The sequence below is a fragment of the Gymnoscopelus microlampas genome (genome assembly GCF_963454915.1).
Source record: "Gymnoscopelus microlampas genome assembly, chromosome: 18".
NCBI lineage: Eukaryota > Metazoa > Chordata > Actinopteri > Myctophiformes > Myctophidae > Gymnoscopelus > Gymnoscopelus microlampas.
Window position 1 is genome coordinate 27,454,597 of NC_139955.1, and position 15,489 is coordinate 27,470,085.

General features: G+C 39.9%; 2 protein-coding genes across 5 annotated transcripts in view; both read right to left on the reverse strand.

The window, feature by feature from the left end:
* The window catches only part of smad5 (SMAD family member 5), an 18,122-nt gene extending 16,896 nt beyond the window's left edge, over nucleotides 1-1,226 (reverse strand). For 2 of the 3 annotated variants that reach the window (XM_084042004.1, XM_084042002.1), the window contains exons 1-2: nucleotides 993-1,226; nucleotides 45-267 (exon numbers count right to left, since the gene is read on the reverse strand). The gene's annotated coding sequence lies outside the window, so the exon portion shown is untranslated. The remainder of the gene's footprint in view (nucleotides 1-44; nucleotides 268-992) is intronic. The other variant, XM_084042003.1, reaches the window with a different exon arrangement.
* Nucleotides 1,227-2,441: 1,215 nt separating this feature from the next.
* Nucleotides 2,442-14,179, reverse strand: ap1ar (adaptor related protein complex 1 associated regulatory protein). Of its 2 annotated transcripts, XM_084085822.1 has the most exons (10): nucleotides 13,959-14,179; nucleotides 12,629-12,677; nucleotides 12,510-12,536; nucleotides 12,312-12,337; nucleotides 12,078-12,174; nucleotides 11,355-11,456; nucleotides 9,999-10,066; nucleotides 9,447-9,520; nucleotides 9,066-9,188; nucleotides 2,448-5,888 (listed from the first exon to the last, which is right to left on the reverse strand). In XM_084085822.1, exons 1-10 carry the CDS (start codon nucleotides 14,027-14,029, stop codon nucleotides 5,617-5,619), a joined length of 909 nt encoding a protein of 302 aa, XP_083941948.1. In that variant the 5' UTR covers nucleotides 14,030-14,179; the 3' UTR covers nucleotides 2,448-5,616. The 2 variants fall into 2 exon arrangements, with proteins under 2 accessions (XP_083941949.1, XP_083941948.1); XM_084085823.1 differs by lacking the exon at nucleotides 11,355-11,456 and having other exon boundaries at nucleotides 2,442-5,888.
* Nucleotides 14,180-15,489: the final 1,310 nt, after the last annotated feature.

Here is a 15,489-nt window from a genome sequence, read left to right on the forward strand (position 1 = left end):
CTCATTTTCCCAATAGATACGCGGTCCACAAATTAACTACGTACCGCCAGGAATGCAGGGAAGCCGGCTCTTGATCCGTGTCCCCCTCGGTGTGTTTTTAGATTGTGGAGCATTAGAGCATTTTGTGCTTTAGTAAAGCTGGTTCTTTTCTAGTGTGTTTTCCGCTGCTCTGTCTGCCCTCCTCTCTCTCTCCTCGTCGGTATTCCCAGCCAGGCCATGTCCCAGTCAGTCCCAGTGTTGCCAGATTTTGCGAGAGAAACAAGCAAACTGGTCTAGAAGAACATGCCCAAATGAAGCGACTATAGGCAACATGAGCACGTTAAACCTACAGTATATGCATCGGCTATTAAAAAAGTACATATATTGCAATAATATTTTGATATATATATGTTTTTAAACATTCTAACAACACTTTAATGCACCTGGCCTGGCACAAAAACAATCATGGAAATATTCGAGAACCACTGGCTTAAATCATTTTTAAAAAATGTGGTGGTAAGCCTAAATAAGCAACTACATCTAAGAAACAAGTCCCTAAAAACGTAACCGGGGCAAGTAACCAATATTTACATGCTACTTTACAGAAAAACAAGTCACTTATAATAAGCGGACATGGCAACCGTGGTCAGTCCCGCAGACAAGCGGAGGAGTGCATAATATCCCTCCGCATCAAAAGTCAATTTGGTAGCATTTACTCGCTTCATTGTTGAAATACAAGCATGGATCTTGTGACGTTTGCTGGTCAAAATGTTGCTATATATGCCAACTATTTTGTAAACCGTTAAAATAACAACAGCTGTGTTCTACAAAGGAAAAAAAGGCCTACTTTTCAAAATACGACTGTCAAAAGAACTAACTTATTTAACACAAATATTCAGATTCCTGTAAACAGTAGATAGATTCGTGATTAAACATCGATAAGTATGTTATTGTTTTCTCCAGACATTTTAAACGTTTCGAGGTATAATAATAACAAAGTTGGGAGTTCTCACAGGTTGTGCTGCGGCTCGGGAACGTCACACAAGTTGTTGGCTCCACACTGTCTGGACCGTTGCGGCGTTGTTGTGTTATAGTAGTGTTGTCCGTTGTTGTTGTGTTGTTGTTGTTGTTGTTGTTGTTGTTGTCGATTGTTCCAAAAGCTTCATTATTGGACATCCATGTCGTTCATGTATCAAACACAAGTTATTAGACCTCAGCGACATGATCCATTCGTCATTCAGCGACGATACGGTCCATCTAGTCCAGTGGTTCTCAACCTGTGGCTCGGGACCCCGAGGCGTGATTTTTTTTTTGGGGGGGGGGGCCAGATGACAGTGAAGTGACAATTTAAGGACCTTTTTAATACCTAAAAAAAAAGAAAGAAAAGAAAAAAGACTCAGTTCAAATATGATTATTGGGCGGCCTGAAAAGGTTGAGAACTGGTCTAGTCCAGCAGGATCGCGTGAATGTACAAGTTCTTCCATCGATCTTTAGTTTCCATGTGAAAAGCCAGTGTGTGTCGCTGGGATTGAACCACTAGTGGGCAACCGACCTTCACATTTAGGGGAAAGAGTGCATCCGTTTCATGTTTCTTTCTGCTATCAGTGTGCATTGCTTCTGAGTTGGCCTACCTCATTTTGTCATTAAAGTTTGTAGTTGTTGTTCTATCATATAAAGTTTATAAAGACTAATAAGAGGTGACATCCGAATGCCCCCAATACTGACAATGCAGTATATTATTTACAATAATCTTTCGAAATATCCAGAGAAAAAAAATCTGTTTATATTTGTAGAAAAGCTAAAAAAAAAAGAGAGAAAAGAATAAAAGCTCCCCAAATATACTGAACTGCATACTGAAATCATTCACCAAGCTTGGTGTGTAAGACTTTAGTAATTTTTCACCTGTAGCACATATTTATTCATTTATTTATTTGTTGATAAGACAAAAATAAGTAAATGTAAATTCAGTTTTGTATTACCGGTATGTATCTTTGTGAATTAATTAATCTTATTTTGAAAAGACACTCAAAACAAGACAATTTGTAGCCTATTTGGTCAAGGCTTAAAAAAAGTAGCATAGGAACAATGTATGTAGGCTATATGCAAGTATAGTGCTATGGTATTTTATACAAAATAAGTTATTTTTCAACTAAATTTGTGTCCTTTGTCAGTACCAGCATGGGTGGCCCCAGTAGCACCCCTATACATTAAAATGTCAAACGTACAAAACAGTTAACAGGTTAATTTTATGTCATGCAATATACTGTCGCCTACACCAAAGTGATATATCACTTACAGGTAGTGTCAACATTTCTCAGCAGCATACCATGGAAGTTTGTGTTTTGAAGGAAAATTAAGAATCTATGGATCACCAAAGCAAGATGTCGATTTAAAAGAACCTGTACTTAAGTATGTACACTAAAGCAATGGAAACTTTTTCCAAAGTGAAATATCAGTTGATGACATGAATGTAGATGTACAAGTAGTACTGTAGCTTCGTGTGAGCAACATATAGCCAGTTCAGTTAAAGTAATGTGATGTTTCATCTAAAGTGTTTAGATGAAACACTTAGCGGGACGAATTCAGACTTATTTAATGGAACATTAAACATTTTGATCCATGATGAACCCAACCTAATAAATCCACCATTCATTGATGCATTGTCTCGTTTTGTACCAATTAAAGAAGTCTGAATTTGTCTCAGTGTATATATTCTATTTGACTACACTACACCTTGCACTGAACCCAGCACCCACTGTCACTAAACACCATATTATGTTAGAATCTAGATTATACATACAGTATATCTATTATATTATATCATACATATGGCAGAGATACCCAAGACAAACATTTTATTCCATCTCAGGGTCATTTTGACAAGGAATGTAGAGTTTGTTTTTAGAACTAAATTGTGATTGACCAGAAATCATAAAATTCACTGCAAAAATCTGTGAAAAGACAATTCAAAATCATAAGGTACACTCCATTTTGACTTAACATGCTATGAAACAGTGATGGAATCTTTTTGTAAAATAACACAGGAATCCTCTAGAGTCCAACAGTAATGCACAAGTTAGATTTCAGAAAGTCAGATCGATGCCTTTCTTCTTCTCATTGGCATCTTAACAATGCAAGAGAAACTGTTGAGGTTTTCAATAAATATCCTCTAGAACTCCGAATACATTGGCAGTCTATTCGAAATCCTCACATTCAAATGCAACGGAATCTGCACCCATTTGGGTCACTCGTGTTAATACAGTACGGTACAGTGAAAACAGCATATCCCTTGGGGGAGAAGCATTAGATCCAGCATTACTAGTTCACATACAATATAAACAAAATATACAGTATATGATGCAAAAGTACCATGTCACTAAATATGGTGAAAAGTATTGGATTTGTCTTTTATTTAAATTTTTGCCATAAACAGTACACATTTGTCCAGTGTCACAGCGATGTTTTTGTTGAGCAATACATTTCTCATTACAGTTTTGGTCAGGGCTGGAATGATGTTAATGGTGATATAAAAGTCATAACAAAATTGTGTTCACAGAGAAAAAGCAGAACTGGAAAGTACATAGAATGATTTTTGTCTAGTTCTAGCGAATATGTCTGTGATGGTCTGCGATGCTTCAGTGCAAATGAGATGCACATGATGGAGACGGCTTTAAAATGTATGTAATGTACCTCAATATTTGTAATTTGCGGGGGAGTCTGGGTGGCACCATGGAGACTGGAGTTAGATTCCTCCACAGTGCCTCCGGCTTGGCCCAGGCGCTCCAATGAATACAATTGGCCATGTTTACGGGTGGAAAGCCGGCAGGGGAGTGTGTTCTCTAACGCTGCAATAGAGAATCCTACAGGTTGGTCGGGGGGCCTGTTCTGCAGGGACTGGGAGAGATAGCATTAACTTTCTTCTTTTTCAGATGGGTTGATCCGAAGAAAGTTCGGAGAGGTCCAAAGTTTTTTCTACTGCCTCAGTCAGAACTCAGTTCAGACCAGGCCAGACCCCGTCCACTCAGTAATCTGCCCATATAGCTCAATGAAAGTGCCTATAGCAACACTGCGGCTCACTCCGTAAACTCGAGCCACTGAAGCAGTGTACAGCCAGCGCTGGAACCGGTGCTTTTACTACCTGTATATCTATCTCTATCCGTGATGTGCTGTGGAAAATTTGTCACAGAGGTTTTGCCATTTTGGTTTAAGCATGGTCACTCAGAGAGGGATTACAGAGGTGTTTGTACCTCCTACACCAGAGGTTGGCTCGTGAGTCGTGAGCACCTCCTAAGCCAATGCCTCTTCAAAACTATTGCTTGGGCAGAATGCGGAAACAAAATATATCAAGCACAAGCCCACCTTGAACGTCTGACCAATCACACATCTGGGAGGTGCAAGTACGCCCCAACGTTGTTCTGACAGACACTGACGAAGTTCTGAATGTCGTCATTTTGGAGTTATTGCCTACCCTGTCGGTTCAAGTATGTAGTGAGCTTTACACCCTCCTGGTGAAACGCCTCTCTGTCGGGTAAAAAGAAGCGGCTGTGACTCCATGTGTATCGGAGAAGACATGTGGACGCCTACACTCTCCCCAGACCAACAATAGGGGTTTGCAGTAACAGGGACTACTGTACACATACATATGTGGGTAAATGGCAACGACTAAATTGGGAGAGAGAAAAAACGTTTTAAAAAAAAAAAAATCATTTGTAATTTGTTTTATTTGTTAGAAAGTTAAAGGAAAGGAGGATAGGGAATGTCATAGCAAGAAATAAAAAGAAAGAGCAGAGAGATAGTGCAAGACCAAATGCATGTGCCGTGCATGCAATGCCCTTAAGCCTAATTTATATGTTGCATGTCGCTTGTTGAAAGTAACTGATTTCCAAGCTAACAACACGACACATTGGGCTTTAAACAAATCAACATAAAGACACAAAAGGAAACACAGCAGCTATTATGATTAACTTATTTAATGTACATTTGTAATGTACACATGTAAATTTACATAACTTAAAAACGAAATAACGATCTTACTCCCCTCTCTTCACCTTCTGAACAGTGCTCTCAGTTATTATGATAGAGATCACGTATAACTATACAAATTTAAATGGTCCTGCTAAAATTAAATCTAAATAATTAATTTAATGCGACATAAATCAAGTTAATTATGTAATGTATATTTGACCAATGACTGCAGGACATGATGGCCAATTAGCCATTTCCAAAACCTAGTACATTGCACTGTTTATAGCATCTTCATGCTTACGTGATAGAAAATCAATTTTGAACTAGCCTTGCAAATGGTGAATTGTTTACAAGCATTGTTTATAACCTGGAAGTTTTGCATTGCAGCAATTACTACTTGCATTTAGGAAGCTAAAACCGCAAACTGATCAATTTAAGTTGCCATCTGTAAAATGGTAGGTTAGTTTAGCAAATAAAGGCACTGGAAAAAAGGAGTTATCTCTGTCAAAATGTCACTACATTGCTGTGTCTGTAGTGTAACACACACAATACTCATATTCACACAGTACCAGACTCCCAAAGCAATGAACACATTTCTGTTGGATGAGGCAAAAAGCTGGTGGGCTTTGATATGAAGAGGGCACTAGGTCATGGATTCTTTGGTACCAGACACTATCTGTCTTGGGTGTCCAACCTGAGGCCACTGTCCACCGCCTCTTCGGAGGGTGTGTCAAGGACAGGATTGACGAAGCCCTCAAACTCGGAGTCTGCATTGTCCTCCATGTGGGTACTTACAAAGTCATTCTCCCACTCCAGTGCGTTTGAGTCCTCAGAGGCTGAGGGTGGACCGCTGGTCATCTGTTTGCTGCCAGGCCTCAGGGCTGCTCGCAGGATGTCCTCCTCTGTGCGAGACCTTTCCCATGGCGGAACTGCTCGGTTCATTCCTAAAAGAGGGGCATGGTTGAGGACAGTCAATTTTAAAACCTAAAATACATGAGGCGAGAAATGCGTTTGTGTGTGAAGAAGAATACATATTGCTGATAGGACAATGACTTCACAAAAGCAATGTCATTAGGAATACGTTTTTAAGCAACAAGAGACCCCTGTTCCGTTGGCTCCTTTTAGAGCTTGTGATTTTATCTGTACGTGGGATGCATGCAAAGGGCTTATGCATATGAGATACATATTTGAATGTGCATTGTGCAATGTGTACAGATGGTCTGCCATGCCTCCTTGTCCCTGTCAATGTGCGGCCCGGTGGGGGGGTGGGGGGGTCAGAAAATGGCATTGGATTGTAAATAACCCCAGCCTTCATGGCGGATTGCCTGAGAGAACTTATCACGCTTCTCCTTTTTGCGGTTGTCGTCTCCTTCCACCTTTTATTTGTTTTGAATATTGATCCCATGTTTCCTGGCTGTGCATATGAATTTTCACCACCAGATCATCATGTTTTCAACCCTGTCTGTGTCTCTCTCTGTAGCTAATATTGTATACTACTAGGCCAATCAGTGTCATACATTAGGCAATGCATGCACCAAAACTAGCCTAATACAAGCATGCTGGATTTTCAAATAGCATGTTTTGGGTGATTTGACCGGGACATCCCTAATCTCCACAATTAATGTTATTTTGTAAATAAAAAAATAACTAATGCGGTGGTTGTATTTGGTCTCTGAGTTAGTGATGCAGTCACACCATTTGGCCCTTTTATGGTTTCAACTGAGGCTTCAACATAATCGTTGTTTTCCAACGATTCTGTACTGTACATTATTTTTGCTTTAATTTTACGGTTTCCAACAAGCATTTTCTGTTCAAAGGAAAACAAGGTTGCTTCAGTTATTTTCATTAGCTGCATTGGTTATAACTTTAAAACTGAATCATGTGTTCTTTTGTTCATACTTACCATGCAGGACAAATGTTTGGGAGGGCGCTGCCCAGCATTTATTGGATTGATGGTGTCATGGCTGACATCATTGGTCCAAACCAAGTGGAGGGGTTTCTTTCCTCTAGTCTAAAGTAAAGTAAGTAAGTAAGCCATGTGGCCCATAGGGCAGGAGCCCATCTCCTGTTTCTGTAGCGTAAGGCGGCTTGATGTACAAGTACATCCCCCAGCCATGACACTAGTATGTCACAGGAACTTTCACCCAATAATCCAACGCTTGATGCTGAATGTCTAGCAGGGAGGTATATTGGGTCCATTTTTATAGTCTTTGGTATGACATTTAATCAAAAAAATTAATGACATTTGAATGTCAAACATTCAGTTTATATATACCCCTTACTGAGTAGCTGCAGATCAGTGATAGGTTCTTTGAGTGTTATTCATAAAGCCTGTATCTGCCCAAGCTAAAAAAATAAAAAATAAAAAATAAAACATATGACACCATACGGTTATGTACAGGCTGAATCAGTCCAGGTGTGAATTGAACATAAGCAGTTGGGCTTTGATCTTAGGGGGAGAGGTGCCGTTACAAAGAACATGTGCTTTGTTTATTAGAATTGCAATCTAAGCATTTCCACAGTCTCCCTGCTAGCTATGACCACTACTGGTTGACAAGTGGTACTGCCTGAAGGAAAATCTTCAGCACTTGTGTGGGAGACCCTGGTTCAAATCTCAGGTAGGACATGAAAGATACAGAGTGCAGTTTTACATGTCATGTGTGTGTGTTTGTTCAGAGACACAGTCTCTTATCTCTCCACACATGCACACACAGGTCTGATCTCGCTTTCCTGAGACAATGCTGGCATGCTCCGACACTTTTTAGACATACTGCAGCTGTGTACATGTCATCCTACATGCCATTACTTTTCAGTTTCAGGTACAATCTTGTCAACTTGTGTAGCCATAATATCAATGCTATCACAGTGCTTACTTATGCCCAAGCGCTCATAAAGCAACTGTAAGTAAATAGCCTTGGGAACCAATGGTCATCATGTGACCCATAGGTCAGGAGTCTATCTCCTGTTTCGGTAGTGTGAGACAGCTTGATGTACAAGTATACCCCCTGGACATGATGCTAGTATGTTGCAGGGCTTACCCCCCAATCCAACCCTTGAAAAGTGGGGAAACACAAACTAACGAGACACTTACATTTCAAATCGCAACCATTGATTGACTGGTGATGCATACATAATTGAAACAAGGAATGAACAATCACACACATAGATTACACAGAACATTGAATGACAGTGACCTGTTCTTAATCACATTGGAGCTGGGGAGGGTCGCGTACACATATTGCAATGTATTATGCAGCGTTCAAACTAGCAGAGACAAAGCAACAGGCTACAAGTCATACTACAGACTGCTGCCTGACACTTGTCGCTGTGTGACAGGCATGATGTGCTACCAAACAATGTTGAGCTGGCTTCAACGTTTTGCAGCGCTCCAATGATGCAGTGAAGTGTCAATCAATATCTTGTTTTTTTCCCACCATTTCCACTCCCCTTCTCTCTGCCTAGTCCCCTCAATTCCTGCTCCATTACATAAAAAGAAAAAAAACAAATTATTGCTATTATCCAGGCAGTTCGCTGTGCCATTTAAAACATGATACAGTTTTCATTTAGGCAGTGTGGCTTGAGTAACACTTCAATGGCAAATCTGCAGCTGGTCACGATTAGTAATTTTGTAGCTTTTGTTGACGCTAGTGTAAGCTAACATTACATCATGTTTGTCCTAGAAATGATAGCATGCCACACTACTTTTTGAAGTGTTCACTGTCCAAACATTTGTCTCCATATAGCCTGTATACTCTGGTTGCACTGTAATGATATAATGACAGTCCTTTATTATAAACCTTCCCCCTTTGCCTCATGCCTTTTCATACTCGCTCACAACTCCAAAAGTAAAACATTGTCATCGCATGCCACAGACAGACAGAAAGATGGAGGAAGGTAGGGCAGGCCTCCAAGTGCTTTTATGCCCCCTTTTTTAATTACTTTTGCCCTGAATCTTGTCACTCTCACGTCTGAAAATAAGCTTGGTATGATCATATTTCAAAGACTTAGACATGGGTTACAAAAAAGTTGAAAGGGTTGGGTGACACTCAAGGAGAGCAGTAGAATCAACAACGTAGTTAGGAAACTCAAAAACCTTTCCCTGAGTAAGAGAAACAACCCACCTTCTTCATCCTCCCACTCTAGATCTAGTGAGGTTCCATCATCGTTGGTGGAGCGGGTCTTTGTGTTGAAGTCCCAGCTGCTCTCTGTGTTGGGAGTGACCACGTTTGTCTCAGATGACAGCCCTGATAATAGTAATTGACTTTATTTGTATTGCACTTTTGAAAAGAAAGATACAAAGTCATTTACATTGAATAAAACAGTGATAAAAGTTACAGAATCAATCAGCTTATTTAAAACAATTGACGTTTTTCAACTATTGTACATTCTCATGGTGTCATTTGCGAATCTTAATACCGGGTAGACAGTCAAAAAGGTTGACTAATGATATTAACATCATTATTGCATCTAGTTAATCAATCAAGCCTCTGTGGCTCACTCACTGTTAGTCCTGAAGGCTTCTGATTGGGCTTTCACATTCTGAAGGTAGACATCAAAATCTTCTCCACGAGGTTGTCTGGGAAACAGGTTACCACATCATACCATGATGAGAATTAACACGGAATGAACAAACCTATTGCTCCATTCAGCATGTATTGTCCTAGATTGGGTGGGCAAACAGAATTGCAAGTAAAGTAGAAGTATCCAAACATTCAGCATATTCTAGCTTGGTAGCTTGAATAGAATATCCAAGCAGCTTTTATGATAACTACTGCCTGATAATTTCTCTTATGAATTTAGGAATAATGGTTTGCTCATATTTGTAAATACTGTTTGCTTCGACAACTAAATATAGGTATTTTGAAAAGGTTTCAGTTTTTGCTTTTCAGTTTACAGTATGCTCTGCTCAAATGCAACAAGCATTTGCAGTATTGATGTCAATTAAGGCTTTACATGGTGCAAGTCAGGAGATTTCTAGATGACACTCAACAATTCAATATGAAACCGCAAAACAATATCCAGAGGTGTCGTTTGAAACTTCAGTGAAAACGTACTTGTTTTGTTGACTTTCACTGCCAGCAATACCATCTGCTTTGCCCCGGGTCCTTTGGGTGACAAGCCGCTATGAAGAAGAAAAACGTCATTCAAATCAGAGAATGAAAAATGTATCAATTTCTAAAACTAACACCATTCAGATTGTATTCTTTATTTTATGTCAGGGTAGTGAGACAGGAAACCAAGAGCAGAGAAAGAGAGACATGCAAAAGAAGGAGACAGGGGTCAGATTCAAACTCGGGTCCTCATGCTCACAATAAGCACTAACTGGCTGAGCCACCAGGCACCCCATATGAAGGCTTTTTGACAACATGTAAGCAAATGTGCTCAGCAAAACAAAGCAGGGAGCGGGAGAGAAGCAGTGGAAAGCAGGATGGAAAACAACAGACAATAATTGTCCTCATCCTCTACCATCAAATAGAGATGAGCAATACTGCATAGTAGTGATGCATAAAGCTTAAAGCATAAATACATTATTTTGGGACTGAAAAAATAAAAACAACAGACAGTGAAACAATAAACAGAGATAATAATGCAGACAACCTGGCACCACAGTAGCTAATACACTTTATTTCCACATTGGGGGAAAAAATGCAAATAACATTTTGGCTTAGATGGGTTGAGGCTGAATCAGAATCAAGTGGAATTTAAGCATTTTGTATTTCCCTATTGTGTCACTGGTCACACGGTGAGCAACAAAGGCCATGGGTTTTAGTCTAGAGACCAGGGTTCAATGTAGAAAGGAACAAATGAGTGCTACTTTGTTTAAAAGAGTCTTCTAAAAATGGGCTTATTTTGAAACAAGCAAATAAGTCATGATAAAAACTGTTTATTTTGGGCTCAATGGAATATTAGGGATTTAAAAGTAAAAAAAAGAAAGGGAAAAAAGATTGATGTACCCTTTAAGACAGAATATGCTAAACGTTATGCTAGACTGGTCTGAGGATGTGAGGACTTTGCATAGACTGAGCAGAGGACAAGTGAGTTAGATCTAAGCCCGTCACAATTATCACATAATCGCAATTATTTTGCATCATCGTCATAATCGTTTTCATGTTGAAAAATGTTCATACATTTGTCAAACATACAAAGTATTAAGTGATTAAATACGCCACTCATTTCTTTGTAAATTTAAGAAATCTGTCCTGTGGAATTTTTGTTTACAAAGCCTAAAAGCCAAATAGAATTTTTATGTTCCAATGTTCGATGACAAATACACAATTAAAGAGTTAATCGCAATTATTTGTATGACAATGAATCATCAAGTACAATGTCATGATTGTGACAAGCCTAGTTAGAGCAGCTGTTTTAGTCAAGCAGTAGGTTGGTGGGTTGGCCTATCAGTGCTGCCTCACCTCCTCCTTCAACCTTTGCTCACGTGCCAACCTGGCTGCTTCACGCTGGGCGGCATTTCTAGCCTCCTCTTCTATCCTCAACTTCTCCTCTTGTGCCTCTAACTGAGCAGAAATAACAAAACAAGTACAAAACAAAAATAGAACATAAATATTAAGAAACTGAAAGAAACAATGCTGCAAACAAAAAAAAGTAATTAAAAAAGGCAAAATAGGCCCAACAAAAGAAAATTATGGGGACTAATTTGTCATGATACTTAATCTAATTACATGACTTTCAGAATTCATGCGTTGAATCATACAGAGAGAAACATATGAGCCAACTCAGTGGTAGTTCAAACTTTTTGTGCCCAAGGTACACCAATGGGCAAGTCATAATTTCAAGGCACTCCTGTATTTATAGCAAAAATGGTGTGTCTACATCTACAAGCTCATTGTGAGCTTGCCGTTTTTACTTTTTTGTCGAAAAACCTTTTTGTCAAAAAACACACATTTGCATCGGTTTGTGAGTGCACACAAAGTATGTTTATATTACATTATAAAATGATTCAGAACGTTATGGTTGTATATATTGCTAGATAATAATCTGTGGTTGTCATAAAATTCCAAGGAACTGCTGCTGGACATGAGTCACGGCACATCTTTTGGGAACCACTGAGCTAACTAATAGTTTATATGTTTGAGCTCCCAGCTACAGTAGTACACTCTTTTATTGTGCATGGTTACCTCTGCTTGTATCTTCTGGTCTATCAAGACTTGCTCGTCTGTAATTGCAGCATAACGTTGTTCTCTGAGGTTCTTGAGCTCATCTTCACTGATTGGTCTATCAAAATAATAAAATACATTACTCAAAAAAAGACAGGTTCATCAGTCCCATCTTGTGAATTGTTCTGTTAAACATTGGCCATGATGATACATCTACAGAAATGCCACACATATAAATGTTCACAATTTACACACCTTGGACAGGGCTGAGGACTCTCAGCCTGAAATGAAACACAAAATGTAATATTTAAAGTTTTTCAGTTATCATAATAAAATATTATAAAATATGTTATTACTGCTGTGTCTTTTGATTGATATGCCACTGCTGTAGGTATTCAACCTCTCTGACAGTATTCAGAAGTTATTCTCTGATATACGGACTTTCAGACTTACCTCATCGCTTTCTACAAGGTTTTCAAACTGCAAGGTCAAAGAGAAATTAATTAGTTAAATGAAATGATCCATGATTACAAAAAGGAAATTGCAAAAATAATAATAATTAGGATTCCTACCTCAATAGTATAATGTTCTCCAGTGGTGCTGCTTCTAAAGTATTTTGACCTGTACAATAAATTATCAAATATGAAGACACAAGTCACAATGATATAAAAGGAACTTTTCAAAACCTTTCACTTTTCGACACTATGGTAACTCCAAATTAAAATAATAAAGTGTACAATGATTATGTCGGTAGAAAATCTAATCAAATAAAATGCAGCACACATATGTAACGGTAAATAAGTATTATTAGGCTGGTAATAGGCCAAGAAAGGCCTATTTATGCACTCGGGTGGCACAGTGGTAGTCGACTCGCTGCCCACCACCTTTGTCGGGTGTCAATGCGAACACAATTGACCCGTGTTCGGGGAGGGAAGCCAGGCGGGTAGGGTGATATTGGACATTGCACATACTCCTACAGACTGGGGCGGCCCCTGTAAGCAGGGAGTGTTGGGCGGGAGGAGTACGACAAAGGCCCTACGTCCTCCCGGTGGGGGCTCCTCACTGGCAGTGGCAGGTGAGTCAGTGGGATACAACAGCAGTGACAACAAAGAAATGTGTGTGGGGAGGAATTCATTGGCATAATGACTTATTTGGGGAGAAAAAGGGGGTAAAAAATATTGGCTACTCTAAATAAAATAAAAAGAAAATGCCTATTTACACAGCCAACCTTTAATAATAGTAATTTTAACTGAAGTGCAGACTGCAAATGATAAATTGAAACCCAAACTCCTCATGATCAAATATCAAGATTAAGACTACAGACCTAAAAGACATACTGCCACATAGACAAGATAATATTGAACAACCCAAGCAAGGTCAACCTGCCTGCTGTACAAATAGCTTTAAGAAGCCTTTGGTGCTTGTGTGTCTACTGCACTGTACTGCATGTCAATACGGGTGGGGTCTTGATTTCCTTGATGCTGAACGCAGGGCATCATCTGTCTCTGTCTCTCTCTCTCTCTTTCTCTCTCTCTCTCTTCAGCTTGTATTTGGACATCATCTGCCCCCTCCGCTCATCAAGGGTGGGGGGCAGATGATGCCCAAATACAAGCTCACGTCACCTAAGGGAAGTAGGGGAAATGCCACGGCCACCCCTCTGGTGACATAGCTATTCTTAATGAGCTGGCCACAGCTAGCACATAAGCTTTCGTTAATAGCCTATCTACAAGCTCACAACGAGAGCTTGTAGATCAGCTTTTTTTATCCTCTCTCGGCTAGCGACACACCGTCGCGCGACAACTAAGTATAAGTTAAGCAGTAGCTTACACGGAGGCAGCAACTGGAGAAGATGCTGCTAGCTGAGCTCACCTTACCAAGCTAATAATGATCTGTTTCACTCACCCGCCTCCTCTCTGGATCCTGTTGACTTCTCTTCTAAACAACCCAGCACAGAATGCCCAGCAATTACCCATCGCATTGTCAAATATGACTAGTATCTAGCTGCCTGGGCCAGCTATCTTAGGGGAGCTAATGTTGCTTGTAATGTAGGGTTTTAAGGGTAGTTGTTGTTGTTGTTAACATCTCTCCACAAGTCTAAAGAATTACAGTCCTCTTGTCTTACTTCCTCGTTTCTTTTCTTCTTCTATGCTTGGGTGAATGTACTCATATACTGCCCCCTACTGACAATGAGTTCTTTACCCTTCCCAAGCGAACTTACTTTGATTGATTGATTGATTGATTGATGTACTTTATTTAGTAAGACATGAGAACAGTACATGGCAGTACATAACAGTACATGGAAGTACAAATTCGCAATACAAGGTCTACTAAACTGGATAGCTCAGTTAAGCACGTAGCTTGTTTAAGATGAGATCCCCATGCACACAAATCATGTTGACATATAAGAGACAGACAGATATACACACTACTATACAGAATGTCATACAATCAGTTTACAGGTTACTGGTATGAAGTATGAAGGGTGAAAAATATGTACAAAAAAGAAAGAGAGGGGGGGGGGGGGTAGGTTAGGTTAGGACATGGGGTAGGTTAGGACTTGGACAGGGGCCATTTTTGAATTGCAGCCTCCTGAAGGTGTATCTTTAGGGCATTTTTGAAAGTAAGTAGGGTTTTACACTCCTTTACTCCTTTTGGTAGGGCATTCCACATTTTAGATGAATAGCATGAGAAAGAGTTCATTCCCTTTGTTGTGCCAAATCTGGGTTGAACATGGTTTGTGGAGCTGCCTCTGGTGTTATGATCATGGACTTGATTAACATTTTGGAAGTATTTTGACAAATACAGGGGGATCCCAATGTTGTGGTGTATCTTAAAGACCAGGCCCATAGCAAGTTGCTGTACTCTGTCCTCAACCCTAAGCCATCCAAGCCTAGCAAAATGGGCATGGGTTAGATGGGCTTTGTAATTGAGGCCAAGAAGTAGCCTTACAAGTTTGTTTTGGGATGTTTGGAGCCTTGTTTTTAGGGCCTTGGAGGTGTTGTGATACCATGAAGTGCATGCATAATCATAATGACCTTGTATGAGGGCCCCTACAAGAATCTTCAGAGTATTCTTACTGACTTTACGAACAAGCCTCCACATCCTCCGTGTTATTTTGTGGACCTTTTTGATCGTCTTTTCAGCGTTTTTGTCACCTGAGAGGTTTGCCTCCAAGATGGAACCCAGGTAGGTAATTTCCTCCTTTCTTGTGATAACATTTTCACCCACTTTGATCGTGAAACTCTCAGCCTTTCTAAGGTTAGGGTTGGACCCAAAGAGGATGGATTCAGTTTTACCCAAGTGTAATGAGAGTTTGTTGTCGGAGAGCCAGATGCAGATCTTGTTGAGTTCAGTGCTGAGAGTTTTCTCAACCTGCAGCCTGTCCCTGTCCGAGACCAGCAGAGCCGAGTCATCTGCGAACAGGAACAGTTTG